Raw genomic sequence first — 12,900 nt, 5'->3', positions numbered from 1 at the left:
ACTTTGGTAGATCTTGGAAGCTTAGCAGGCTGGAGACTGATTGCATGGTTGACCACCTTGTATAAGACATGCGTAGGCTGATTCAAGGCTGCGTAGTCAGCAGAGGGTGGTTCAGCCAATGCATGGCTGTACTGTACGTCTATTCTCTCTGTGTTCTGCAACGCACATTGACTAGCATGGTGAAATATGATCAAATAACCTGAAGAGATTCTCATCCAGCAGTCGATTGACAAAAGGGCTGTATGGCGACATATATATTGTGAGCATAATAATTGATTTAAATCTACAAATAATTACCCTGTAACACAGAGGGCTTCATCTCAGCCAGATCTGTCCAGGTCAGCGATCCGAAAATATGTTTCCACACTCAACACACCGCATCCATATTCTTCGCTATGGATGTGACTACTCGTCATGTTCCGGCCACTCCAATCTACCAGTGACCGAGGAAAATATTCGGTGACAAATCGATCCCCGATTGGTTACACGCCTACCGCGCAGAGCCTGTCGCACTGCGAGCTGATCACGGATGACGGCATCCGGCACCTCACGAACGGCGCGTGCTCGCACGAGCGGCTCACCGTGCTGGAGCTGGACAACTGCCCGCTGGTGACGGACGCCTCCCTCGAGCACCTCAAGGGGTGCCAGAGTTTGCAGCGCGTGGAGCTCTACGACTGCCAGCAGATCACACGCGCCGGAATCAAACGCCTGCGGGTGCGTTGCCACCTTCACCGTGACCACCGTCATTTCATGCTCATACCGCGCCACCCATGCAGTACGTCCCAGAGTGCCCAGCGCCAAGGGACTCGGTGGAAGGAGGCCTACATTCAGCAGTGGATGAACAAAGGATTATAAATTATCTTAGCTCTATTCATATTCTTTGGTTCTTTCGGTAAAGTCACATAGATTTAAACATAATAATACGAGTAAAGGGAATAAGAATGATAAAAATAATATTTATCAAAAACAAAAAAAACATTCATGTAGACTGTAGCCTGGTTCTTAATCGGAGTGAGTGTACTGGCAGTCTATAATGTAGACTGTAGCCTGGTTTTTAAGCTTGGTGAGCATATTGGCATTCTGTAATGTAGACACGCAATGGTTACGTCGTGTTTTTTTATTTTTTATGTTTTTATTACTGAAAGAACCAAGAATACGTCTACATTATAGACTGGCAGTGATTTTTTATTTATTTATAAGTGTGAAGTCTGCACAGATGCCATCTTTATCATAACCACTGTTCACAATTCCTATATCTAATGTCAACCCTGAAGCAAATCACAGCCTATGTGCATATCCCTAGCTCTGAGCCTGCTTACGTGCACTGTTGAAGTAATTACTGAACTGACATGCCGTCAGAGTGCGAGTGTCCAGTCTGTCACAGTCATTCGCAGTTGACGTGGAGACGCGTTCGTGCAGCTGTCGCGTCACATTTCACTCTTTTTTTACTCACCGTGGACCCCCACGCTGTCTCCCTTTTTGCAGGCTCATCTGCCCAACATCAAGGTGCACGCGTACTTTGCACCCAGCACCCCCCCGCAGGTGGTGCCCGGCCCTCGCTCCCGCCTGTGCCGCTGCTGCGTCATCCTCTGATCGCCGCCGTTCTGCGGTCGGCGTTGTTGACGGCGCTCATACTATCGACACCTTGCCCCCCCCCACCACCACCACCGCGCGCTCTCCACGACCGGCTTAACTTATTTTGGGACAAAATTAAGAACTGAAAAAGGACAGTGGTCGTTATCTGGAACTATGCATCATTCTGCACAACTACTCTTGCCACCAACGCTTCATTGCCGGATGCTTTGCGAAGATAGGAGGGGGACCCCGACTTGGGAAAGTGCGCTCTCGTTTGTCATCGAACGTGGTTTGTCACAGAGGAGCCCTGTGTGCACGCAAGGAGCGGTCTTTGACATTGGCCGTGCTGTGATGGTCTAAGTATTTGAGAACGATGTGTCATTGGTGTAGCACACTGTCGACTGACTGTCATCATGGCTGGCTGAAGTGACCACCATTACAGAAGCAGGAGGAGAGGGAATGTGAAGGAAGCCTTTCTTTGCCACCCTGAAATAATTGATGCTACTGCGAGTAGCACAACAGATTCCCTTACCTTTAAGCAACTTCACCCGCACAAAAAGCACCTCACACACACTCACAGCTGTCTGCCGACATCTTCGAAAATCACGGTCATTAACAGCTGCTGTGAAATGTGTAACTGTAATTATGCCGATTGAGAAATACAGTTTTATTTTTGAAGGCTGTGGCTCATGACTGCGAGCTACACAATTGGTCCAAATGAATCACGCGGTGCCGCACGCGTGTGTTTTAACCCTAAACATACTCGCTCAGATTATCAATAATGCATGTGCTAATGCGCATGTCCCAGTAGGCACAGTGACATTAAGGTGTAGAGTTTAGTCTGGATGGATAATGTGGTTTTAGCTGTAAACATTGTAAAAGCAGCAGTGGTTTGTTGGTTTGTGTGTGTAAAATGTGTGTGTTTTTTTACTTCGAACTTGGTTATCAGATGCTGCTAAGGCTTCAAGAAACCATCATTATACTTGGACTAGAAACAAATATATACGGGACAATTATTTTATTTAATGTAGAAAATATTTTCTCTTGCATTTTTTTCTAAACATAAAATGTGTTTAGTTAGCCTTAAACGAGAAGTAAATAAACTTGAAATTTAGTGTTGAAATAATGGGAGGAAAGGGCGAGTTATATTCGGCACAACTTATGTTGGCCCAGTAGCTATTGGGTGGTATTGATTATTCAATGTTCTGTCTAGAGCAGTTATCGTAATGTTCTTTTCAGAGCAGTCACTAATGCAATAGTGGTCTGCAATACTGGCGTGTAATTCTGGAAAGCATTTGGTAAGCCAATTTACTGATGCACGGTGTGGTGGAAGGGCTTCCAATGCCCTTGACTTTCAGCTTGGTTGAAACCAATGCTTTGTGCAGTTGAAATTCAGCTGATGTTGGTGTGCAGAGTGCCACTTGCTGAAATAATGTGGCACGACTGATATAATGTGACACTCGCAATCCCCTGCCTGTTGAAATTCAGCACAATACGACCGTGTTACTGTCTTGGTACCTCATTCTGAATCAATCGCACCGTGTTCTGTGTACAAATATACATTATTTGAACATCAATGATAACATGTAAGCCAGGATAGAACTTAATTCAAAGCAAACAAAAAGAACCATCGAGCATCATGTATTCATCCTGTTTTATGTTGGTACACTTTGCATTTTTATAGTTTTTATATAACACTTAAGATGCCGTGTGGACCATTTGGCCTCAGATTGAGAGCCCATCTTGTGAGCAAAAAAAAACTCTTCCAACAAGCATTCACGATGGAATCCATAAAATGTTACAAACAAATGTAAAAAAAATATATACAATCAAAAGGTAGCAAAGGAAATTGTGAGACATTTGTGTTGAGAGCAGCACGGACTCGGGGGGACGGACACTCGCACGTCGAGGCGCGCAGTGATCGTAGTCCTGCATGTGATGGCCAGACACATTTTAATGTAAACCAACAACGGGCATGCACAATACTTGTCCATTTTACGAGTCAACGTGGGTAGATTAACTGCTTGGCTCATGAAACCTGCAGCTGACGCCCCAAAACATAAACCGACTGTGGTGTGTAACAGCTGTATATATGTCCGAGCTGTCTCCATCTCCCATTTTCACCTTGGCCAGGCAATGCTCTAAACAGGCAACTGGATTGATGCAAGATGGGGGGTGGGGGGAAGCATTTGTGCCACGGGTTAAGACGCAAGCATTAATACACATGCTGTGGGCGACCACTTTGTTGCCATTGACTGCCGAATGTCACGTCTAAATAGTTCATAAACGCTCCCCAAAACGAAGTAATTTATAATATGAGAAGGTGTGTTGTTACGTCTGTTGCTTTATGTTAGGGGGGGCGGAAAGGAGGGAAGCATTGCAAGCCATAAAAAAACGCCGTTTATAAAATGTGAACAATGTTGCAGAGCAGTAACATTTACCACCGTCAACAACTCGGAAGGGTTTACTATCCGAGCGGACCTTTCTTTAAAGCGATTTTTCCCGCCCACCCCACTACCTGAAGCCACTTGATGAGAGCCTTTTACAGCTGCTACAGGCACGGCTGACACCATCCCTTTCACGGACATCATCCCAGCTGGACGCAAACCTATAATCGCCCTTAAAGCGGAGCGACCGAGATTATGTCAAAGGTGAAGTAGCATCTCCAACAGTGATGACATGGACCTTTGTGCAAGGACTGATTTGAGACCCCCCCCCCCCGTGCAACTTTTCTATTTTGGGACCCTGCCCATGTACTCCGGTGCAGTAGCACCACCTGCCGCTGTTCTCCAAAACTACACGTGGTGGTTGGCTGGCTTTGGAAGTCTCCAGTGTCCTTTGTGGGCCCTATGCCTTTCGTATGTGGTAATCCAGTAATCGTCAAGTGTGCTGGTGGTGGATTGATGATGATGTGAGCAGGGAAATGTTAAATGCACTGGCTCTCCGTGTGGCCTGGGCTCAAGCCCCCCCCCCCCCCCCCCCCCATGACGCATCTGCCGTCACGTGTACTTCAATTCTGTATACATGTACTCATTTAATTAGTTTTGATTACACTGGTAGCTGTATTTATGTTAATAGCTTTGCATTTTTTATTTTCTCTTTTTTTTGGAAGTGCAAACATGTGAGTACATAATGCGTTGTACATGAATGAATGGAAAGTAAAGAAAAAGCTTTCGGAAATGCTGTAGGTTATTTTTATTGGACTAACCGCAACAATTAGCTTGGCTCCATGCATTGTGTAACCAGGAAGGAGGGGCTTGGCTTGAGAGGGGGAGGAGCTTCGTGGTGGAGTGGGCAGGGCTTCGTGGTTGAGTAGGCAGGGCTTCGTGGTGGAGTGGGCAGGGCTTTGTGGGGGTGGAGCTTTGTGGTGGAGTGGGCAGGGCTTTGTGGAGGAATGGGCAGGGCTTTGTGGTGGAGTGTGCAGGGCTTTGTGGGGGTGGAGCTTTGTGGTGGAGTGGGCAGGGCTTCGTGGTGGAGTGGGCAGGGCTTCGTGGAGGAATGGGCAGGGCTTTGTGGTGGAGTGGGCAGGGCTTTGTGGGGGTGGAGCTTCGTGGTGGAGTGGGCAGGGCTTTGTGGGGGTGGCGCTTCATGGAGGAGTGGGCAGGGCTTCATGGAGTGGGCAGGGCTTTGTGGGGGTGGAGCTTTGTGGTGGAGTGGGCAGGGCTTTGTGGGGGTGGCGCTTCGTGGTGGAGTGGGCAGGGCTTTGTGGGGGTGGAGCTTTGTGGTGGAGTAGGCAGGGCTTTGTGGGGGTGGAGCTTTGTGGTGGAGTGGGCAGGGCTTTGTGGGGGTGGAGCTTTGTGGTGGAGTGGGCAGGGCTTTGTGGGGGTGGAGCTTTGTGGTGGAGTAGGCAGGGCTTTGTCGAGGAGGGGAGGGGCTTCACGAAGAGGGGGGGGGGGTATCCACCGTCAGAGCAGCCAATCAACAGTCAAGAGGGGCGGCCTCTTGCGTGGTCCAATCACAAACATCTAATACTGACCGGTAACCGATCATGACGGGTCGTGCAAGGACTTTTATTTGTATGCGGAGTAATTGAGAAGATGAGATTGTCTATTTCTCCTTTGTTATCTTTTTTTAAGTCAAAATTTCTCTTTTGTTAATTATATCGGTTCCACAACTCCTCTTGATTTAAGCAACGCCTGGCTCGTCAAAGCAATCGAACCAATCACTGATCGCTATATTAGCCGCGCCTATTGATTGGCCAACCACGAGCCGCCTCGGCTCCATTAGCCAATCACAGGGAAGGGCGCGGGTGCCCCCCACCCCTCCCCCACTCTGGGCCCGAACAATCCCGGCGTGCACCGCGGCGGGGAAGCACGTGGAGTACAGTGTTCTTGTACAGTAGAGCCATGGCCACGCATGAGAAGGAGGCTTCCGTGGCTCAGGACGCGAAGCTGGCGCCGAAGGTCTCGAGGAGAGTGAAGACGATGAAGCCCACTCCCCCCACCACGGTTCGATCTCCCCTCTACGGTCGCTCGCGAACCGCGCCTTTCAAGTTCGGGCCCAGGAGCCCGACTGGGCTTGATCCTAGGGGACGGCCTTTATTATAATCGTATATTCGCAATGTATTTCCTTTGAGTAATGTTGCAAATGTATTGCTTGTCAAGGGTTGAACGTGCTCTCGCTGCCTTGCTTGTGGATGGTTAAACGTGCTGGGTTTTTTTGGTTACGTGTTTACTGCCATTTGTCAATCCACTGCTGGATGAGGGCCTCCCCACGCCGTCGGTATGATCAAACTTAATGCTGGTCTTGTGCGGGTTGGTGATGACGAGAATAATTGATACTGTACAGCAGCGGAATTATCTGCACTGCACTCTGCTGACGACGTAGCCCTGAAAGCAGCCAAAAAAAACGTGTTTATATTAACTTGCTCGTTAAACATCTCGCTACCCCGCACGTACATAAACATGCACGGGCATAGTCTGTTTATTCACTGCCGTCGCAAGCGGTAAGATACTGAAATATGTTTCAAGTCTCACCCATCTAGGCATAGCTGGCAGAAATTAATCTCTCGCTGTGTCAAATGCTGAACTGTGCGTTTTGAAATGTGTGGTGCGCAGGGCGCTATAGCCAGGCGCGGCGTGGTCTACCTGGGCCACATGCCGCACGGGTTCGCCGAGATTCAAGTAAAGAAGTTCTTCAATCAGTTCGGCAAAGTGACCCGGATTCGCCTCTCCAGAAGCAAGCGGGTAATTGTCATTCATGCATTTACATCAATCCGATACTAGTGCGACTGCTCCACCACGACGCCATGTCGGTCACGGGGGTTGATTGGCCATACTGAAGGAGGTACTCGGAACCAGTTCAGAATTAACTCGCTACTCATTTTAGCCGTGGCTTGGAATTTATTCCAGCTATCTTCTTGGTTCTTTCAGTAAAGTCACGTAGAATGGAAATAATAAAATAATAAAAATAAAACATAATAAAATAATATTCTACGTGACTTTACCGAAAGAACCAAGAAGATGAATCCCTGCAGTCACGAAAGCTTTAAATCGAAATTTGATTCCAGCTAGCCAATGCCCCACTCATCCACCTGATTGGTATACATTTATGTGTGAACATTTACTTTTGGGCCCCCATGGAATACAAAGCTTATGATTCGATATTTCTGGCTTTTCAGAATAGGCCAGTCGGCTTTTGCCAAGGAATTTGCCGCATTTAAGCATGTATACAGCACAGATAAGGCAAGAGAAAAGTGGAGAGAGACACGGCTATATAACTGGTTTGCTATGAGAGATGGATGGTTTCATCCCAAGCACGTGCGAGTTGCTCGTCTAGATGGTCACTTCATACGGATTCTAGAAAATACGTGAATTTCTAATACCATAATGCCGAGTTTTTCTGTACTGAAAAATAATTTCATTCCAGGGTCTGACAAGGCTTTAAGGGAACATGTATATATTTAATATTGATTATACATAACGCAATTAACGCAGTACAAATTGGGCTCAATGTACAGGTTGGTACTGTCCTATCCTCCTTAACACTGTCCCAGTGTAGCTCGCGTCAATGATACTGTTTGCTCTCCAGCCAGGTTCTGAGTTGAGTCTTGTGAATAGAGAATTTAATATAACGGAATTAAGCTTTTGTTGATTGCACCACTTACAGTATATATAACCTGTATGTGTGTGTGTCAAGAGCGCATCATAATTGCGTGGATGTCACAATGCTTTGTTGTTTACATGTAGAAATGTGTTTTTTCTCCTTTTAGACTGGGCAGCCCAAGGGCTATGGCTACGTGGAGTTTGAATATGAAGAAGTAGCCAAAATTGTTGCAAACACTATGAACAACTACCTTTTCTACGAGCGCCTGCTGAAGTGTAAGTTTGATGCTCCAAATGACTGTTCATACTGTTGTATAACGCTTTCCATTATTGTTTGAAAGTGTTAATGCATGTGCTGTATTTCGTCTGATTGTAACAAGAAAGGCCCTGTAACTCTCATTAAGATGATCTAATATGAGTGAATGTATAGTATAAGTTTGTGTTTCTATGAGGGACGTGACCTTTTGAAAACTGACCAAATTGATTGAAGGGTTGGTCAGAACTTTGATAGCCAAACCAGAGCAAAAAATATACTATTTGCCTCCCCTGAGGCTACGCATCAACGTCCAGCCTAGCCTGCCATTACCAAAAACAAACGTATGTTGGAAAGCGTTACTTAATACATTTGCATGATAGTTCCTGATTTGTTTTATGAAACTAGCAGTAACACGTGTATAAAAATAAAAGTTAGGTGGTGTGACCTGACCTGGATGGTGGACAAACAATGGAGTAATTTGTTGTGATTACGCCTGGGACACCTGTTGACAGAAGGCCTAAATGCCATATTATAGAATTTATACTGCCATTGATCGGACATTGTTCGATGATACTTAACCAAGTAGGTTAACCAAGTAGGTTAAGTGGAGTTTGGTGAATGGGGGGACCTGAAACCGATTCTACTATCACTTGCAACTGGTGTTATCCATGGTCGGGAATTGAGCTCAGATCACCGAGTGAATCCGACAGCGAAAATCGCTGACGGGAGTGAAATGTGATTCTTACATCTGCATAAGGCACGCATTTTTAATATGTTTTTATCGGTCGCAAACAGTGTAAGAACCGTATTCCTCCTTCAGAGATGCATGCTCGTTATTCCCAATATATATTTTGCTACTGCGGTGTGAAAGAAGTTTAACGTATGTTGCGCGACATTGTTTAAGGAAACACCAACCCGCGTCCTGTTTCTGTATGTTGAACAGGCGAGTACATCCCTCCAGACAAAGTGCACGAAAAACTGTTTGTGGGAGCCAGCCGAAAGTTTCACATGCCAACCTTCCCAGCCGTGAAGCGCAACAACCGTCACCGTACACCGGAGCAGGCTGTCCGCATGACAAAGCGCCTTCTAAGCAAGGAGATGAAAAAACGCAAGAAGCTCGCCGGCTGTGGCATCGACTATGACTTCCCTGGATTTGTACGTATTTTACAATCATTTTAATGAAATTAAATAGAGTATTTATGGTCAGATTACTTGGGTCGCGGTTTAACCGTGCTTGCATAAAAGTAAGAACTATATCTTGAAGCTCGCTGGGTTAATCTTCGCTCGTCGAGGGTCAGCGACTCGGTGCCTGCGGGACTGGAAAGTGAACAAATTTCTTTAAAAAACAGACGGTACATTCTATGTATGTCATTCAAATGTCATCAAATATTTCTATTGTCTCATTTATGTGTTTAATTATCGGTGTTCTATCCGGGTCACCCCTTTTACCATTTTCCTGGATCATTGGGAGTTGACTATTTTTAGGTTAATATTTTTGTCATCTTAATATGACGTCGTTCATGTAATGGTATAGTTAAACTACACCCCCCCCCCCCCCCAATGTTGTAGTCGTAAAGCTGGCCGATATAAACTGCATTAGTGCTGTGTAGTTCAACTAAAATGTCAATTTTATGCCACGTCAAGGCTTTTTTTATTCATGTAAAATATCGGGAATAAAAAGTTACATGAAATAATATTGCTAATAACATTTACGACCAAGTTTTTAACTTGCACTTGTGGATCAAAACTACCAATCGATGTTCAGCAGTTATTCTGTGTGCCCTGTATTTTATGTTTTAAGCATTAACCCTTTGCTCGTTTTCAGGCAGTGGATGCAAAAAAGATTCTCGCAAGTGCGGTGAGTAGATTTCGTTATTTAATATTTCAGTTTTTTAGATTAATGCAGACATTTCTTTTTCACTAAGATTCAATGTGTAAACGCATTCGATATTGTCTTTCTGTGATAAAGGAGATTACAATTAATACAATTTTAGGGTAAAGTTGTCTTCCTATTAAGGACATACGAAAAGAAAACTGGATAAGTTGATCAAAGGGGTTGTCAAAAACGTGGTGGGAAAACCCAGCACAAAAGGAATTAGTGGCTAAGCTAAAGACATCATATGGCATGCGTGGTGTGATGTCTTGGCACTCTGTGGCACTCAGAATGTAACATTGCTAACAAATGCATCTCATTGTAAGCTTTTCCTGCCATATGAAATAAGATTATTAAAGTGGCTCCCACAGCCCCTGGTTCTGCTCTGGGTCCCCATCCGAGAAACTTGGAGCCAGACTTGTTTGCATGTGTGTGGTTTTTCATATTTTTCTAAACATGCTTTTGTTCTTCAAGGCGGGCAAGAAAGCAAAAAAAAGTAAAGGAGAGACAAGTACGAAAAGCATTGGGGAAATACCCGAAGTACCTGGGAATGAAACTGAAAACATCGAAGAATCCAAGGAGACCGAGGAAACTGAAAAAGTAATCTTTATATTCATATATTATTTAGTGTCCATTTACATTGTAACTTTTAAATTAATATATCACATTGTTTGATGGTGTGTTTGGCAGTTTTGTACAAGTATAATAAAAAAAACCCTCATAACATGAATAATACCACCTTAAAAGGAAAAATCTAAAATATGGTAAACCTGAATTTGATAGCAATTGAGTGAAGAAGGGTGATTGTCCGATACGTCCATATTATTGATGAATATTGTTGAGGTTTTATTTAGTTATTATATGACGTCTATTTTTAAAAATATTACATTTAATGAAATATTGTCTGTGTAGGCTCTGGAAACATCGAAGACGGTGGATCCTGCCGAGATCGATATGGATTGGCTCGCCGGCCACGACGATGACGAGATCACCTTCCGCTCTCCTCCCAAAAAAGTGGCCGTATCGACTCCTTGCACCTCTGAGGAAGCCGCTCCAGCCCAAGAGGAACCCACAACGCCGTCACCGAGTCCACTCAAACCTAAAGCGATGCAAAGAAAGAAGACTCCGAATCGCAAGGGGAAGGGCAAGAAAGTAAATTAAAACTTTTGCTGCTCAAGTGTGATTTGGGAAGAGTTTTATTTGCAAAAACAAAATCTATCTTTGATGTAAGATAATTTCTTCTGCTTTCTCTCAGCCGCTCTTTGTGTACAAAAATCCCACGTGTGTGGGTGTGTAGTTCGTAGGTTTCAAGCCCCTTACAATTATAATTTGTACTTCTGTGACACGTATATGTAACGGGATCTCATCACACTATACAGAAACTGGGCATATTTATTTTGAAGAGATTCGCACTGGCAGTGCATTTTGCATGTGATACCACAGCCTGGGTGGAGGAGGGTGGGTTGGTGGAGGCGTTACCAGGGATGTGGGTGATGTCATCAACGTGAAATTGTTTGCCTGTGCACCAGCCAGCAAAACTTTGATTGTGTAGTATTAAAAAAAATTGTTCATAGGCCGAGTAAACAAAGAAAGGTGTTGAGCTTGGACTGAAATAGTAACTTAGATTCTGTGGCCTGGCATGAACCATACGTTTTTCATGTTTTTCTGACTCGGAATTACTCTATCGGTTACTTTTGGTATAACTTACTGTGGTCTACATTCAATGTATCAATTAGATCTAAGTTTGGCAAGTGTAAAAGTGATTGAGTTATAGATTAAGCATATCAATACAAGCTGGTATAATGTATCATACCCAGTGTAAATGAATTTGCGGAAATATACTTTTACTTTTTACTAAAGTATGCAGCAAGGCTAAAAATAAAAGATTCTTTACATTTCAGGCTTGAAGCACGACGTTTTATTGGCGCATCTCAAGTGCATTTTAGACATTTCCTCCTTCAGCTGATAGGTGGAGCCATGAGCTCTCCATAGTTGTAACTCCGCACTCCCTCTCGTGTGTAGTCGTGTGTCACCGACATGTGCCAGGCAATAATTACACTGAGTAATACCGAGTCTTGTCATGGATGAGTCACATGATGATACAGTAATTATAGAATGCATTTCCTTATTTTATATATAACTTTGCTCATTTTCCAACCCACGTGTCCCATATTAAATCTCTTTCAACAATGTCACGTCAATGCAGCTTATTTTCTATCGGTATTTTGAATTCATGATGAATATTTCATAGATAACATACAATGATTAAAAGTTTTTTTAGGCACGTCGGCATGTTACTGCTGCCTAGATTTTTTTGCAGTTGTGCTCTATACCTCTGGACGTGTTGGGTTACCATGTGTTTGGCACAAGTCAGACAACCTGAAAACAAGCTGAGAGCCACATTGGTCTGTTGATATTCATTAAGTTCAGAACAAAAACTTAGTGCAAAGAAGCTTAGAGACGCACATGCTGACAAGAATGGATAGATGCAAGACTGTACAAGTGTCAAGACTTATTGAGTTAACAAAAGTGGGCTTTGGCAGAACACGTTACTTGAAAGGTTGGGGGCCGGTGGTCAAGACTAATGGTGGACTGGCAGCTGAAGGAGGAAACATGTCCAACAGGATGGCCGTCGTGGAGAAGGAGCTCCGTGGAATTGCCTCGCGTGCGGGGATGCCTTCAGCCACCAGTGAATTTGCAAAGGGGTGAAAGTTATTTCATGATTAGGATATGGTTTCGTATAAGTGCAACATTGCATTTTTTATTTTGTGCGTGTCATTATTTAATTGCTCCTGCCACGTGCAGTACACACGGGGAACGCGGCCTCCAGTGATGGCTCCACTGATCTGTAAGTCTGTAAGCAAAACTCTGCATGGATGTATTCTAACGAAACGATCCTAATTGGATACACTGAGCATCAAATTGGTCTGACTGAAGAGGCATCTGCGTGCAATGCAGCACTGCAAAAAGCGCCGAAAAGATGATGCATTGCAAAGGGGAGGAGAGGCCAGCAGTGTGGGGCTGGAATGGACGAGCAACAAACACGGGACCAATTGTCCCTTTCACTGACCGTAACGCGCAAACCAGTCGGTAATCGGAGCCCTCATAACTGACCTTGGCCAACGAGCCAGCTATCCACCAATGCTTCCTTT

At 44.7% G+C, this 12,900-nt stretch overlaps 2 protein-coding genes across 2 annotated transcripts in view; both read left to right on the top strand.

Annotated features, from left to right (window-relative positions):
* The window catches only part of LOC133344878 (F-box/LRR-repeat protein 20-like), a 40,019-nt gene extending 35,280 nt beyond the window's left edge, over positions 1–4,739 (top strand). Inside the window, exons 14-15 of the mRNA XM_061555165.1 lie at positions 502–714; positions 1,486–4,739. Of these exons, the coding sequence (XP_061411149.1) occupies positions 502–714; positions 1,486–1,593 (321 nt within the window). The 3' untranslated portion in view covers positions 1,594–4,739. The remainder of the gene's footprint in view (positions 1–501; positions 715–1,485) is intronic.
* A 1,122-nt stretch (positions 4,740–5,861) lies between these two features.
* On the top strand, positions 5,862–11,940 carry NIFK (nucleolar protein interacting with the FHA domain of MKI67). The gene is made up of 7 exons (XM_061555150.1): positions 5,862–6,023; positions 6,633–6,761; positions 7,787–7,895; positions 8,819–9,030; positions 9,701–9,733; positions 10,223–10,348; positions 10,661–11,940. The coding sequence occupies exons 1-7, from the start codon at positions 5,922–5,924 to the stop codon at positions 10,907–10,909; spliced, it is 960 nt and encodes a 319-aa protein (XP_061411134.1). The 5' UTR covers positions 5,862–5,921; the 3' UTR covers positions 10,910–11,940.
* Positions 11,941–12,900: the final 960 nt, after the last annotated feature.

This window comes from Lethenteron reissneri, chromosome 20 (assembly GCF_015708825.2).
Source record: "Lethenteron reissneri isolate LAM-NWPU_2019-01 chromosome 20, ASM1570882v1, whole genome shotgun sequence".
In the NCBI taxonomy this organism is placed as follows: Eukaryota; Metazoa; Chordata; class Hyperoartia; order Petromyzontiformes; family Petromyzontidae; genus Lethenteron; species Lethenteron reissneri.
Note: the sequence above shows the minus strand (reverse complement) of the source record. Positions and strands in the feature narration are given on the sequence as shown.

What these genes read in the sequence shown, in the direction of transcription:
- NIFK (XM_061555150.1), top strand. Translation starts at nt 5,922, where the DNA reads ATGGCCACGCATGAGAAGGAGGCTTCCGTGGCTCAGGACGCGAAGCTG. An exon ending in ACTATGACTTCCCTGGATTT is followed by an intron (nt 9,031 to 9,700) that starts GTACGTATTTTA and finishes GCTCGTTTTCAG; the next exon opens with GCAGTGGATGCAAAAAAGAT. An exon ending in AGACCGAGGAAACTGAAAAA is followed by an intron (nt 10,349 to 10,660) that starts GTAATCTTTATA and finishes TTGTCTGTGTAG; the next exon opens with GCTCTGGAAACATCGAAGAC.